A 14,419-nucleotide genomic window follows, 5' to 3' on the forward strand; every position below is an offset into this window, starting at 1 on the left:
TGCGTTCTTTGGGGGGCGGGTTGTTGTTTGCCAGGGACACGTTCACAAGGATCACGTCCTATTATTGTCTTTGGGGGTGCTGACAGTTGTCATAGCCGGGGCTTGTGGTTCTCCTTGAAGGTGAAAATCGCCGGCTGATACCGCGGCTATGGCCAGAGTATACTAAGTGGCTGCATGATTTTGAGCTTCGCTCGCTCAATCAACGACCCACTGCTGCCGATACTCGTCAAGTCCTCTTTGCTATCTTGTTTTCCAAACGAGCTCGGTTTGTTGAGTGCGCCTTGAACCCGAGTAGCGTCAAGTCAGGACAGGACTTACAACATGCATCGTACCGTCACAGTTGGGACATTGAGTTCTCGGAAGCCACATGTACTAGGCGTTGGGCGGAAGTTCTTGAGCTTGTTTTTCCGGCACGATCTTGACCACCACGTCGCCGCCGCTGCCGCCGTCCCAGGCCATCACCACGGCGTTGTGGCGCATTATGCAGTCATAAGAGTCATTTGGGTACTTCTGGTGCACTTCGAGGCGTTTATTGAGCCATTCTGATAATTGGGGCTATACAAAAATGCATAGAGAAAAACAAAGATCAATGTCAGTGTTGTCTGCGTACCACGAACGATCCTTGACCAGGTGTGAACTGAGAGGGTATTTCCGATGGAGGAAGCGCCTCTCCGTTGGCCGGAGATGGAAGAGCCGGTACAGCACCAACAATAGCATCGTCACCACCAGCCGCAGCTCCAGCCCCAGAGGTCGGCGGCGTAGCAACCTTGATGGTTAGGTTGTGTTGTGAACCAGCAGCTGGAGTAGTGGGCGGTGGACCCATTGAGCCAGGCAGTGCTATGCTTGAGGCTCTTTGGTTACCGGGCGTCCCAGAGCCAGACGGAGCCGGCGCCGGCGGTTTCGTCCTGCTGTCTCGTCCTTGTATGATTCTCCGTAGCCTAGCGGGATGAACCCGAAGAGTAACAATGTGTTGCTGTTGCAAAGGCTCCTCAGTCTCTTCCCGTGTCGCTTCCCTGCCAAACCTACGCGACATCCTAGTCTCGTGATGGTGCACAATGGTCTCAGGGGTTTCCGACCGTCCGATGTTTGCCATGCGCTGGGCAGCGGCCGTGGCGGCCCCACGCATTCCACGTGTTCGTGCGGTTCCTGCTTGGGGTACCGACATGGCGGGTGAGTCTGGCGCGGAGTCCATACTGTCTTCTGAATCGGAAAGGTCTCCGTCTCGGATGATGCGCCTGCCCCGTCCCGGACCACCAGTAGTCGCCACTGGTCCCGTTGTCTTCTTGAAGAGCCGGCTGTCTTCGATATCCAGAACTCCGCCAGGAATGACTGAAGATACAATGGCTGTCCGAATCGTCCTTTGCCTTTCCTTGAGATCGGGCAACTGGGGCCCACCACGCCTGTTGACAGATCGTTTTTGTCTGCGTTGCTCGCGCGAGAACATAGTCTCGGTCCGTTCCAGTTCCGCCTCGGTGTTCTCGTACAGGTAGGGGGCATAGTCCTTTTGCTGTTGGTTGGGTCGCAGCGTGCAAGGAATCGGTGTTGGGAGGAAGGCGGCCGTAAGGTCTGGGTCTTCGATGGGACGCCCGTCGAAAGGATGTCCTACGCTGTAGAGACTGCGGGTGAAGAGCTGCGTCTGCTCGCGGATACAGTGGGCAATGGCCGTTGTGAATTCTCCCGAAAGAGATAGTTCATCGGCCATTCTCGCGGCAAACTCCTCTGGTGAGTTCATCGGATTGTTGATATCCCACTCGAATTGGTCCACCAGCGTGTGCTCTCTAATAGTGATATTCAGCTTGATCAAAATCCTCATGTCATCATTCTTGTACGCTGAGTAGGGTAATTCAGGATCCAAGGCGTCCTCTTCTGAATGGACAAAGGGATAAAAGTCCTGAAGTTGCTCCACCATCTGCGTGACCACTTGTTCATGAACGTGCTTGTCCATAGGCGGCTTCAGGCCCATGTCCTCGACTAACTGTGAGGCAAAGACCTCGACAGGAATAAGGCGCTCATGGAGGTTAAAGGTAAACGTGTCACGCAGTTTCACCTTGTCCCAGTCAACATCTATCCTGATGGGTACCAGCTCCTCATGCTGCTCGGCTTGTTTCTTGAGATCTTTGCGACTGAACTTGAGCGGCGGTGTCGTCCGCTTGCCCGGCCGAGGCTTCTGTGAAGGGTATATAATTTTGACGGGCCCGCCTGTTTCCGTCACCCCGTTCCCGTAACCATTGTAACCCTGGCCGTAGAGCTGAGCTGGAGGTACCCTGTTCCGACTATCGCGACTGGTCATAGCTTTGTACTGGTCGACCCGTGCCAACCGGTTGCTCATGTCCTGGTTCAGGGCCTTTTGCGAATCTTTCAGAGCAGCGGCGTGAATCATGTCGCGCGTGACGAAACGGTCAACCAAGACCCTATTCAAACTATCCTTGTCGCGTTGGGTGACGGGCGGCGTCGCGCCATCTTGAGGGCTACCGGCCTTGGAGGCTGCCGAGGGGGCCTGCGAAGCCGAGGCGGCAGGCGTTCCGGAAGCATTGATCGAAGACGAGGCGTCGGCAGAAGAAGCGCCAGCCTCAGCGCCGGCACTGCCAGAGGCCATGGCCGAGGCAGAAGACAGCGAGGCGGCCATGGAGAGTCGCAGTCGCTATGCGTCGCCGTACCGGTCGGTCGCGTCTTCAACTACAGAGGAAGGAATGAACGATATGGATGGCGGTTGTCAATGCTGGGTAGCTAGCTACTGGTAGCTCTGGTCGCCGTGGTAATGTTGGTGTAAATCCGAGGAACTGAGGAACTGGACAGGTCGCGTTGTCTCGAGGTAACCTCTGCCAAAATCCTGTCGTGCGCTGGAGCCAGCAGAAAGGGCAGCTGGTTGGCGATGTTCCGTCTTGTTTCTCGTGTTTCGTGGTCGCCGTGATGCGATGCAGCCTAAAGCTATGCCAATTCTCGTCTATCGTCTGTTGCTTCTCCTTTGCGTGTTTGTTGTCCTTTCTGTCAGCTTCCAATTTTTGGGAGAAGAGATGAGGCTGGGCTGTGGCATGCACCACGACGGGCTACTAGAGGTAGAGGTAGTGTGCTTGAGTAAGGTCAGGTCGGTACAACGGGAGGCAGTGGCAGCGAGGCAACTGAGCTTTGGCACCGCACGGCGCATCTTTCACTGACAGTTGGATGCCAAAGGTGAGAGCGACTTAGCGTCGCAGTGCTGTTCCTGACCAATGGAACAACAGCAGAAGACAGCCGTGTCCCAGACAGGGAGGGCGTGTGTCAGTCGCTCTAGAAGTACTGGGTACGCAGTCACTGGCGCCAATACTTGGTCAGAAGAGGTATTGAGGACCTGTCAGTTCATGGCCTGAGCGGATCTCTTTTTCTAACCAAAGCAGTTGCTTCTTGGCGCGCCTGAACCCCCCGTGTTACTGTCATTCATCGATGGCACTGCAAGACTTTCGAGAAAGAGTCCCGGCAGGCTTCTTTTGCCGTGCCATTGCGCTGCCGCGAGCCTGCCCAAAACGGCAACAGAACAAGACGGACGTCAACGTGGACTTGCGCCGACACAGGAACCGTGAACGTTGGTGGACTTGGAAATCCCGGAGCGAGAAAATGGCCCAGACTGATCAAAGGTAAGTATCTAGAGTGCGCAAGAATGCGATGTGAATGCGCTCCTCTGTGACAGCGAAGAAGCCCGCCAAAGTGACCGTCGCGGTCGCAATGACAATCGCAAAGAGCATCGTCATGCATTGAATTTGGCTGGATCCCGTACATAGAGGCAGTGGAGCACACAGGCTTCAATCCAATGACAGCAGGCGTGAGCACTGAGCACTGGGCACTGGGCGAGCACAAGACCCAGATCCAGAAAGAACCCCCTCCCCCGCCTTCACAAAATCCACGAGCAAAAGCAAAATCGCAACGCATCAAGCAGGTCCACCTTGAAGCTCCCGACTTTGCTGTTTTTCCTCCTTCTTTTCCACTCTCCACCATCCACACCCCAAGGTAGGTAGCTTCAACATCCGCCCAATCTTTGACGCCGCACATTTATTCTAAGCCTTAGTTAGTAGTAAGCAGTCTATCGCTGTACATTTGCCCAAAATGGCCTCCGAAACTACCAAGCAGGAGATCGGTTAGTTGCAAACGAAGCTGAGCTACAAGCATGAAGCTTTTCTCTTCCGTTTCCCTCCCTCTCGTCCTCTACTTCCCCCCTCCTCCAGCTACGCACTTTGAGAGGTTGGCGTCTAGACTCTCCTAACTTGTTCCTCATCATTCCTGGGAAAGCCGGCCCGAGCCTGCGACACACAGGCTCGGGCGCTTGCTTGTTGCTGGCTTGCTCTGTATATGCGCCCACTTGCTTCTCATAGGCTGACCCTGCTGCCAGACTACTCCCTCAACAACCCGGATACCCTCACCAAGTACAAGACCGCTGCTCAGATCTCTGAGAAGGTCCTTGCTGAGGTCTCCAAGCTCGTTGCTGCCGGCGAGAAGATTGTCGACATCTGCGAGAAGGGTGACAAGCTCATCGAGGAGGAGCTTGCCAAGGTCTATCGCGGCAAGAAGATCACCAAGGGCTTCTCCCACCCCACTACCGTCTCTCCCGCCGCTTTCGTCACCCCCTACACTCCCTTGACCTCGGACGAAAAGGAGGCCGCTGTTGAGATCCAGGCCGGTGAGCCCGTCAAGATTCAGCTCGGTGCTCAGATCGATGGCTTCGGTTCCATAGTTTGCGACACCGTCGTTGCCCCTGCCAAGGACCAGACCGATGATGTTATCGAGGGCCGCAATGCTGACCTGATGCTCGCCAACTACTACGCCAACGAGCTCCTCCTCCGCCTTATGGTTCCCCCTGGCCTCCTCGCTACCGGTACCGATGAGGAGAAGGCCAAGGCCGCCTCCCAGAAGCCTCCTTCGCAGGCCAAGATCACCGAACTTCTCCAGAAGGTTGTCCAGGCTTACGACTGCAACCTTGTTGAGAGCACCACCTCGTGGCTCTTCGACCGCAACGAGATCGAGGGCAAGAAGAAGATCGTTATTGCTCCTGGCGACAACACCAAGGGCGAGGGTATCCCCGAGGTTGGCGAGGTCTGGGGTGTCGAGATGGGCGTCAGCTTGGGATCCGGAAAGGTCAAGCAGTTCGAGAACCGCACCACCCTTCACCGCCGCACCACCACCACCTATGCCCTCAAGCGTCCCAGCTCGCGCAAGCTTCTTTCTGAGGTCCAGAAGAAGTTCGGTACCTTCCCTTTCAGCTTGAGGCAGCTTGAGGACGAGCGTGATGCCAAGTCTGGTGTCATTGAGTGCGTCCGTGGAAACGTGTTCCGCGCTTACGAGGTTGTTGGTGACAAGGACAACTCCCCTGTTGCCAGACTCCTTACCACTGTTGGTATGTATCGAACGTTTGACTACTAGAATCAAGCAGTCTAGCTAACTGGTTCCATAGCCATCACCAAGAACGGCCTCACCAAGCTTGGCGCCGCCCCTGCGCTCGATCTCTCCAAGTTCAAGACCGACAAGAAGATTGAGGATGAGGAAATTCTTGCCATCCTTGCCCAGCCCCTCTCCAGGAACACTGGCAGCAAGAACAAGAACAAGAAGAAGAAGGCCGCTAAGAAGGAGGGTGAGAAGGCCGATGAGGAGTAAATGGGTAGTTTGGACATGATTGGCTGTAGTAGTCTGATGTATGGATTAATGTGGAAAGTTGGGCTACCTTAGCTCGAAAGTTGCCTCTTCCCTGGCTAATTCCGGTGCATCTTTTGGGTTGTTGGTCCTTGGATGGAACATTTGGTCCGGCACGCTCTGCATCCCCGTGGCATTACGAGGGGTAACCCGCAAGCGACAACTGGTTCCATCAGAGACAGGAGGGGACCGAACGAAGGTGGGAGGATTCATCCCAGTGCCGAACCTTTCTCATTGCAACCTTTTTTTTTTTCTTTTTTTTTCTTCCTTAGCTTATCAACACTGTACAAAGCAGGATGGCGTCCGCTAAGCGATGGGTCAATACATAATCCTGGGTTAGTCCTCGAAATATCAAAGCGATTGAACAATAAGTAATAAGAGAACAAAACAAGAGACTAAACAAATCGTTAATCGAATGGTAACTTCACACAGTTTCTTGTTTTTTACGGTACCTATATCTAGGTAGTTTTTGGGAAAGGCAGCGCCAGTATTATGTTTATGTATACGGATTCGTACATACACTCAATCGATGTTCTTTTTTTTTTTTCCTCTATGGCTTATTATGGCTGATGCACTTGCCCTGCAATAGGCATTCATGTGCGAAATTTGGAGCTCCGTCACCAAAGACTGTGCAAAAGTGTCCCGCTTGGCCATTTTGTCTAAAGTTGCTTCCAGTCAAATTGCAATTGGGGGTTGCTGCGGCTTTTCGATGGACAGTTGTGTTCTGTTGGCCAAACCAGTATTAGGTGATCAGGTGCGTTCTGTATCCGACTCGGTCAGAATGAAACGGGCAGCACTTCGACTTCTTGCAGGACCGCTCATCAACATTCCATTTCTTATCCCACTCTCGCTCACACCCACAATACCGACACTGAAAAGAGGAAAACAGAACATGCTACATCTACTCAAGTTAGCGCGCTCCTAGCACCCGTTTTTCTCTCATGTTTTCTTCCTCGAGCCTAGCAGCGTATGACAAGAACAACAACAGCTTCAACTACCCTACTAACTCCACAGCAGTAGCCCGCCGGAAAGCAAACTGGAGCCCGGAACCTCAGCATCGTGCAACCCGTGGTTTGTGTGTTGCTCAAGCGGCCAACTGAGGACGTCTATCCAGCCTGACCATCAATCACCCAGCACTCGCTGTCACGAAACGAAACCAGGACCACCTACGTGCCGGTTGGGGACCATATGACAAAGGGTTGAATCGTTCAGATGCGTGCGCAAGGTTCGTGACGTAAACTTGTCAGGGGACGTCAACAACAAGTCTCCTTGAGGCATCGCTGAATCTGGGTTACGGTGCCTATGAATCACAGATCACCATCACCTCACCTCACCTCACGTCCCACGTGAACGACAAGGTATATCGGGCTTGCGGTCCAAGGTAAAAAGCTCCAGCTATTGAAAATACACTCTGGATTGAGCCCCGGCTTCTACCTACCTATCTTGAAATTCCTTGTTGCGCATCATCTACTCGGGTCCCGGTGTTGAACCAAAGTCCTGCTCGGGAAGGAATCAATTAACCAGGGCAGTCAGCTGAAAATCAGTTTTAGCGGCTGTTTACGACAGCAACAGCGTTGACGACCCCCTGAAGCTATCGTTCTTCTGGCCACTACAAGCCGCTGAGGGGTTCGCTGCAAGCACCACTGCAGCACCTTCGACTGCTCCTCCCTCTACTGAATGCCTCTTCATCCCAAGCATCCCTCCTTTTCCTACCTAGGTCGACTTATTTACGACCGTGAGTCCGGCCCCCTTCCTGCCGTCACCCCCCAAACAACACCAGCTGTCGTCCTCTTTCCACCTTCACCCGCCTTGTTCTTCCCCTTAAATCCCTACCCTTTTGCACGCGTGCCATCGCCTCGGAGGCGGTCATTTCGGCATATTTCTTATTTTGGGCACAGAGCAGGTAATACTTTCACAGCCTCCTATCGGTTCCTTATCGCGGCGATACTAAGTAGCTGGTATAGGCGCGAGTGCACACACCGAAAGGGACTCCTGGGGTGGTGGTTCCATCGAAGCCGCCTAAACACACCTTTCAGCACTTGGGATTTTGCAAAGGGGGCGAACCCGCGGTCCGTTCGATAATCTCGTAGCCCGCATTCCGATTTGCCTACCCCCTCCAGCTTGCGGCCCGCGCATCCCTTCACCAAGCACAGCCATCCGTCGAGGACAAGGAAAGACCTGTCTTTCTGGCCATACCACATGGTGTCACCAAGTACGAGAAGCACGCGCTCGAGATACTCCAGTCCACGCCAAATACCATTCGGCTCTGTTGAATCGACTAAGGGGCAACGCAGTGCTAGCGCGAGTGGGAGTGGGAGCGGTGGGAGCGGCAACGCCAGCGGCAGCGGCAGCGGCGGAAAGAGCAAAGGGAACGGAGGCGGAGGCGGCAACAGTAAGAGCTCGGGAACAGAAAGCCAAAAGACGTTCATGGATCGCTGGCTGGAGCCACCCGTGCAGAACAAGCCCAGCTTTGCCGACGCCGGCTTGGTGCGCCACGGTGTTGTCGAGGGAATGGCGCCCCTGGGGACGATGCCCAAGGCGGGCTTCTTCAAGAAGGCTACACCTGCACCACCACCACCGCCTGAGTCGAAGCCTTTCAAGACGACGAGAATCGTGATCAAGCGGCCTGTAGCGCCCCCAGCACCTGCGCCGGCTCCCGCAGCTACTACTCCGGCACCTGAGGAGGACGAGACTGAAGATGAAGAGGAAAGTGGGAACGGCAGCATCATGACGGGCGCCGATGAGACAGGATCGGAGAGGATGACTCCTGCCCCTATTTTCTCGGCTTCGACGCGCCGCCCTCTGCCAGTTTCTCAAACCCTAGCCACCTCACACGGGCTCATGGTGGATCCTCGGACGCAGCTCATGGACGCAGTGATAGAAAAGGCGGTGGAAGAGGCCGTTGCGCATCACCGGTATCCTACGGCGTACGCCCTCAAGACGCTCTACGAGGAGGATCGACACAACTCCAGGTTCCGGGTTATTGCGGAGAAGGTTTTCACGCAGACTGCAGATGCCGGGATGCTCGAAGAATTTGCCCGGATGCTCCACCAAAAGAAAAAGGAAGCGAAGAGGAAAAACATGGGCTTGAATTATTTTGAGGGTATGACGGCCATGGGCCAGGCGCCGCCCAAGCCCCAGCGGGCCTCGTACGGCCATCTAGTCACATTAGACATTTCCGCCGTGCGACGCTATCGTGATGCGGTTGAGCAGCAAAGAGCTGGATCCGGTGATGTGAAGCAAGAGGAAGCCAGTCATGGAGATGCTCCGGAGCGGGTCCGTCAACCGTCTTTTGTTGTCCAGCAACAATCGTTGCACCAGCACAATCAGCAGGATCTCCAATCCCGCCAGCGGCTCCAGCTCCAGCAGGAACAACGGCAGCCTCAGCACTACCAGCCAACATACCCTGAACCCGGTCCGCACCCCAAACCCAACCCTGAACAAGGACCTGAGCCAAAACAGCCTGAACAGCCAGTGGCAGGACCCAACCCCGAATTGGCACCCACATCTGAGCCTGCTCTTGAACATCTTCCGCTCGACCCTCAACTTCTTAATCCTCCACACCAACAACCACCACTATCCCCGCAACCACCATCACCACCACAACAAGAACAGAAACAACAAGCACCTCAGCCGGAGTTGGTCTCTAACCCTACGCCCAGGATTTCATTCACTGGAGGCAAAGCTGACAAGGAAGAGCAAGAGTACAAAGATCAGCAATTTCATTCTGACCCACCTCTTAACCTTTCCTCATCTCACTTTGAACGGGATCCGGAGGAAGAAGGGGAAAAGGAGCAAGAGCACTTGCTGGCTTTGAAGACGTCTGCTACGACACCGGTGCTTGCACTCGCGCCTGCGCTTGCGCCTGCATCACGGGAACCGGAACAAGAGCAGCGTCCGCCAGACCATGAGCAGGAAGCTGAGGGTAAAATCCGAGAAATTTATGTCCGAAAGAAGCACAAATCACCAAGAAAACCCGAATCAGCAAGGGCAAAGATGGTCGCCAACGGGGGGAATGGAAAGGCCAAGTCAGTTTCGCCGAAGAAGAGGGGGCGGGCGACCTCCATCTCAAGCTCGTCGTCGTTATCGAGCGCACGATCGCTCTCACCACCAGCAGACGTGTATGATGAAGATGGGCTAGGGAGCAGCTTTGCCATTTCGATCTCGCCCTCTCGTGTCAGCCCAGCGCCCATCATTTCTCCCGCCGCGGCGGTCGATTCTGCTGCGAGTGGAGCTGGTAATGGCGTCGAGGGCGGCAATCGTGATGCCGTTGCGCCACACCCAATCACGGTTCGTCGCCGCATCAACGTGAGGAGGAACAGGAACGTTTCACCTGCCCTCCCATCACCGGCCTCACCCACGGGTAGGCAGAGCGATTCCTTGGATCCCGCTATTGGATATCCATATGAAATGCCTGCCGTCGTCGACGCACCTTTGTTCCCAAATCTGAACTCAAAGAAGGGCTCGAAGTCGGGTGTCCAGGGCGTTGTGTTCCCTAGCAAGGTTGGGCGGATTGATGAGAATGACCCGAAGTATCGCCTGCGACAGAGCGCCAAGAAGATTACGGCCAACTATAACAAACCGTTCCCCGAGAGCTTCACCAGAGAGTCGTATCCCAAGGAGGAGCCTTCTGTGGAGGTGGAAGAGGTGCTGGTATGTGCGCCTTTAACGCGACCTCTGAGCTCAGCAGCACCAGAGACGACAACGCGTGCTACTTCTGTCTCAGCCGAAGGCCGGAGCACGCGCGCATCAAGGAAGAGGTCGCATGTTGAACTGGAAGAGCAGCAGTCATCACCTACGGCGGCTACTTTTCCTGCATCGGACGTTGCTTCTACGGCTGCGAACTCGAGAGCAGGGACGCCTGCGCTGCGGCCCGCAAAGAAACCCAGGACGGGTCTGAGGGTGAAGAATTCGTGAGTAATCCGTCGCTCCTTTATCTATATGTCCCCAGAGTTCTTTCGCGGCAGTTTGTCTCTCGTGCATCTTGTGATCCGTCACGGAAAGGTCAATGTTAAGGCGGCTGCGTGCAAGCCATGAATGGACTAGGCAGGATGGTTTGTCATGGTCAAATCTTCTTGCTGGCGTCAAGTGTCACACCAGAGTCTGTCTGCCTTGGCTTTGGTACCCTCACCTTCGCGACTCTACGATGAAGAGGGATGGAGAGAGAAACGACTAGCAGTTTGCACCATCAAGTGGTCATAGTTAAACGCTGCATCTGTCGTTATACCTGTTGTTCACGTCGCTAACAGTTTCAAATGCAGGCCGATGAAGAAGAAGACGTCCGCGGCCGGCATCCCGCGGGCGAGCGGAGAACGAAGTAGTCCGACCGTCACCACTGGCAACTATGCCAAGGAGGTAAGAAGATACTTCTCATCAATCAAACTCCTCTCTATTCTTTTTCTGCTCTTTTTTTTTTCGTATGATGTGTGTTCTTGCCTGTCCGTTTGTGCGTGGCTGGGCTTTCCTATTGGGAAGCGATGCCAGAACGCGAATGGTGCTGGGCTTGCTGGGGGAGGGGGGGGGGGGAGCGTTTGGCTAGCTCGGAACACAGATTGGACTGGATTTTGCGGCCTTTCGCTCCTTTCCGGAGACCCTTTTTTCACTGTCTGATCACCCCTCCCCATCACTCGGCTACCTACCCTACACAGCATCTGCTGCCCTGCCCTGCCTGCCCATCCCCCATAACATACGTACACCCAATTCCTTCCCTCCCGTCATCCCCCCAATCCCCCATTCCCCCATTCCGCCCCAAAAAAAACAGCCCCATGCCCCTTGCTCATCACATCACCCCGTTCTAATCCATCCTGCTCGTCCTCTCGTCCTCCCAATCTCATGCCCATGTCTACGCCCATTCCCATCATCGCCATCCCTCGTGCCCATGCCACGCCTCCATCCGCACAACACAACGCGTGCAGGCCGCAGTAGTTGGCAAGGCAGGGACGGGCACCGGGGGGGTCTGTGATATTTTTAGTGGCGAACAACAACACGCTACCAACATCCACATTCTACATACTACTTGTCTTTTCTTGTTCCGCCTGCTGCCATTTGGTCACTTCATAAAAAGTCCCCGGTCGTGAACTATGCCGCACAAATCATCGCTCTCGTCCGCTTTTCCCAAGTCAAGGCTGTCGTCGCTAACCGCTTATTATGAGGTACTTCAGGACGACAATGATGATTATTGCTCATCCTGTGGTGGTAACGGCCAGCTCATCTGTTGCGATGGTTGCACTCGGTCTTTTCACTTCAGTTGCGTGGATCCGCCGCTGGTGCAAGGTGCTATGCCCGACGAGTGGTTCTGCAATGTCTGTCGCACCGCTCACAATCCTCCGGTCTTCCCCGTGTATAGCGGCCCTTTTGCGTCTTTGATGGAGAAGCTGGAAGCCAAGAACTCGAGCGCATTCGCTCTTCCGCTTGATGTGCGCGAGTATTTCGAGGCTGTTCGCACCGGTCAAGATGGCGAGTATGAAGAGATTGTGCCTCTAGTCAAACCGCCGGCTAAGTATGTTCCATTTCCTCGTGTGATGTCTTGGTTGCGCCTCAAATACTGACAAACGCCCGCAGGAGGAAAAAGAGCGACGAGGAGTCCGGACCCGATTTTTTCAGGTTACGTGATGATAAGGGAGATCCGGCAATATGCCATCTGTGTCAAGGAGGAGCCACCGCTCGTACCAGGGCCATAATCCCCTGTAGTCTATGCGGTCTCTTCTGGCACTTGGATTGTCTTGACCCGCCTCTGGCCAACCCGCCTGTTCTCCGAACATGGAAGTGTCCTTGCCACGTTGATGATTTGCTCGCCAAGGTGCCAGGCCAGTTGGCGCCGGCTCACAAGTTCCGCAAGATCAAGGGTGCATCAGTAATCAGGCCGGCTTATGGTCGCGCTTATATTAACAACGGCTACATCGAGGTGGAACCCGAGGCTAGCGACGACGAGAGCGGCTGGAAGAACGTCGAGACCTATGGCAAGGTTGTGAGATTGCCTGCCAAGGGCATCAAGCTCGATTTCTTGTCACGGTATGTGTTCATGTACATTGTACGAAATTTATCGGCAACGGCAGGGCTAACTTGTTGTGCAGCGTCCGTGAAAATCGCAAGGGCAAACCTATTCCCCCCCTCAACCTTTCTCAGACCACCGGCGCTGCGGCCTCAGTTGGGTCATCTCTCCTCAACAAGCGGAGCTTAGAAGAGCAGCAAGCAGTTTACAACCTTGCTGCGCTGAGTGGACAAGGCACAAGCGGCGTTAATACCTTAGTTGATACCTTGTTGGTATGTGCTTCCTCATCCGTTGCCTCAGCGATTACCATGACTAACATTTCAACACAGGCCCAAGCTGATCCTTCGATCATCTCGCTGATGGCGAGCGGCAACTCTGATCACCTTGCCAATGGTAACCTGAACCATATGGACCAACAGAGTCTTCGTGCTATGCTCGCCCAGATGGAGAAGATGACAAGCCAAATCAGGAGCATGCTGGAGCCTGTCACTCCCATGGCTGCCTCCCAGGATCAATTGGTATCATCTAAGGTCCCGAGCTTGACGAACTCGTCGCAGTCCATCACAGATGGGGAGTCGGAAAAGACGGTCCGCGATGTTGAGGGCACACCAACAGTGAAGAAGGAACTGCCTTCTTCGCCTGCTGCGACTGACGATGTCGCCAACGCCAAGCAAACCAAGGAGCCAGCGCCTCCCAGGAGAAAAAAGCGTAAGAGTAACGGAAGGAAGAGCGCAGACAGTGATGCGGCGGTACTTCACAACGGTGATATAGATGTGGACGCATGAGCATGATGATCTGTGGGGAAGGTGGGAAGGAAACCTAGCCAGATGTTGGGAACGACTAATATCCTTTGTTGGGTCTTGTGGTTTTCGTACAATTTCCATGTTTTAGGGTTTGCATAGGTTATGGTGCACAGGCTTACCTATAATCTCTATGGGTTGAGAGGGGACTGCGAAAATGAATTTACTCAGAGCAGAGCAGAGACAGCGAGGCTCGCTTGCCTATCCTATAAACAAGTCTATTTGATGCTGAATTTGATTGACTCCCATGAACGTCGAAGTCTTGCGTGAGAGCCAGCCAAATCCAGAGTCCAAGTCCATCTGGATCCCCCACCCTAGCCCGAGTGCTTGCTTGCCCTCCTTTGTATCACCCGCTCACGCCACTGCCGCCGCGCCCTGCCTTGTCTGCGCACACACTCATTCTGACGATTACCCGAGCAGGCACCCAAGCCAACAGCCAACGATAAGCCAACGACAAGCCAACCAACCAACCAACCAACCAACCGTCCTTCCCTCGAGTAATCAACCCACGAGCCGCAGGTTTTCTTTTGTCCATGTATACATACTACACGACATCATAGCTGCCTGGTTGGTCACACGAGAGTGTTCTAGTATTTTCGGTCAGACACGCAGGAAGAGACAGACAGACAGGGCAGGCAGGTACAGACAGGTTCGGAGAGGTCGGTTTGCGGCGGCGGCGAGGAAGGCATTAAAACAAAAATTCAACAAATGAAACAACGGTTGGCTGTCTCGTCGTTTCAGAATCCAGGGTTCGGTTCACTCGGCAGTCTCGCCAGAATCATCTATCTTGTTTCATCACATTGTCGATATGTAACTGATGGAACATGGCAAAAAAAAAAAAAAAAAAAAAAAAAAAAAAAAAAAAAAAACGAAACGGGGAAAAGGTTTACATTGAACAAAACATTATCATCGATCCTTGACGTACTTGTTGCTCGTGCTCGTGTCGTCGAGGTTCAGATGAATGGAGGTGAAG

The 14,419-nt window shown here is 54.1% G+C and overlaps 3 protein-coding genes across 4 annotated transcripts; 2 read left to right on the forward strand and 1 right to left on the reverse strand.

The window, feature by feature from the left end:
• Positions 1-221: 221 nt before the first annotated feature.
• snf5 (Snf5-like) lies at positions 222-2,626 on the reverse strand (the record flags this gene model as incomplete). The annotated part of the gene is made up of 2 exons (XM_951592.2): positions 222-555; positions 611-2,626. The coding sequence occupies 2 exons, from the start codon at positions 2,624-2,626 to the stop codon at positions 373-375; spliced, it is 2,199 nt and encodes a 732-aa protein (XP_956685.1). The 3' UTR covers positions 222-372.
• Positions 2,627-3,879: 1,253 nt separating this feature from the next.
• NCU00422 lies at positions 3,880-6,085 on the forward strand. Of its 2 annotated transcripts, none has more exons than XM_011395538.1 (4): positions 3,880-3,981; positions 4,044-4,108; positions 4,361-5,362; positions 5,420-6,085. In XM_011395538.1, the coding sequence occupies exons 2-4, from the start codon at positions 4,078-4,080 to the stop codon at positions 5,617-5,619; spliced, it is 1,233 nt and encodes a 410-aa protein (XP_011393840.1). In that variant the 5' UTR covers positions 3,880-3,981; positions 4,044-4,077; the 3' UTR covers positions 5,620-6,085. The 2 variants fall into 2 exon arrangements, with proteins under 2 accessions (XP_011393840.1, XP_011393841.1); XM_011395539.1 differs by having other exon boundaries at positions 3,940-3,981; positions 4,047-4,108; positions 5,420-6,044.
• Positions 6,086-6,847: 762 nt separating this feature from the next.
• NCU00423 (hypothetical protein) lies at positions 6,848-13,687 on the forward strand. Its single transcript, XM_951594.2, has 6 exons — positions 6,848-10,568; positions 10,917-11,010; positions 11,817-12,154; positions 12,217-12,666; positions 12,729-12,918; positions 12,976-13,687. The coding sequence occupies exons 1-6, from the start codon at positions 7,855-7,857 to the stop codon at positions 13,429-13,431; spliced, it is 4,242 nt and encodes a 1,413-aa protein (XP_956687.2). The 5' UTR covers positions 6,848-7,854; the 3' UTR covers positions 13,432-13,687.
• The last annotated feature ends 732 nt before the right edge of the window (positions 13,688-14,419 follow it).

This window comes from Neurospora crassa, linkage group III (assembly GCF_000182925.2).
Source record: "Neurospora crassa OR74A linkage group III, whole genome shotgun sequence".
In the NCBI taxonomy this organism is placed as follows: domain Eukaryota; kingdom Fungi; phylum Ascomycota; class Sordariomycetes; order Sordariales; family Sordariaceae; genus Neurospora; species Neurospora crassa.

What these genes read in the sequence shown, in the direction of transcription:
- NCU00423 (XM_951594.2), top strand. Translation starts at nt 7,855, where the DNA reads ATGGTGTCACCAAGTACGAGAAGCACGCGCTCGAGATACTCCAGTCCA. An exon ending in CTGGCAACTATGCCAAGGAG is followed by an intron (nt 11,011 to 11,816) that starts GTAAGAAGATAC and finishes GAGGTACTTCAG; the next exon opens with GACGACAATGATGATTATTG. An exon ending in CCTTAGTTGATACCTTGTTG is followed by an intron (nt 12,919 to 12,975) that starts GTATGTGCTTCC and finishes ATTTCAACACAG; the next exon opens with GCCCAAGCTGATCCTTCGAT.
- NCU00422 (XM_011395538.1), top strand. Translation starts at nt 4,078, where the DNA reads ATGGCCTCCGAAACTACCAAGCAGGAGATCG. An exon ending in AACTACCAAGCAGGAGATCG is followed by an intron (nt 4,109 to 4,360) that starts GTTAGTTGCAAA and finishes CCCTGCTGCCAG; the next exon opens with ACTACTCCCTCAACAACCCG. An exon ending in CAGACTCCTTACCACTGTTG is followed by an intron (nt 5,363 to 5,419) that starts GTATGTATCGAA and finishes CTGGTTCCATAG; the next exon opens with CCATCACCAAGAACGGCCTC.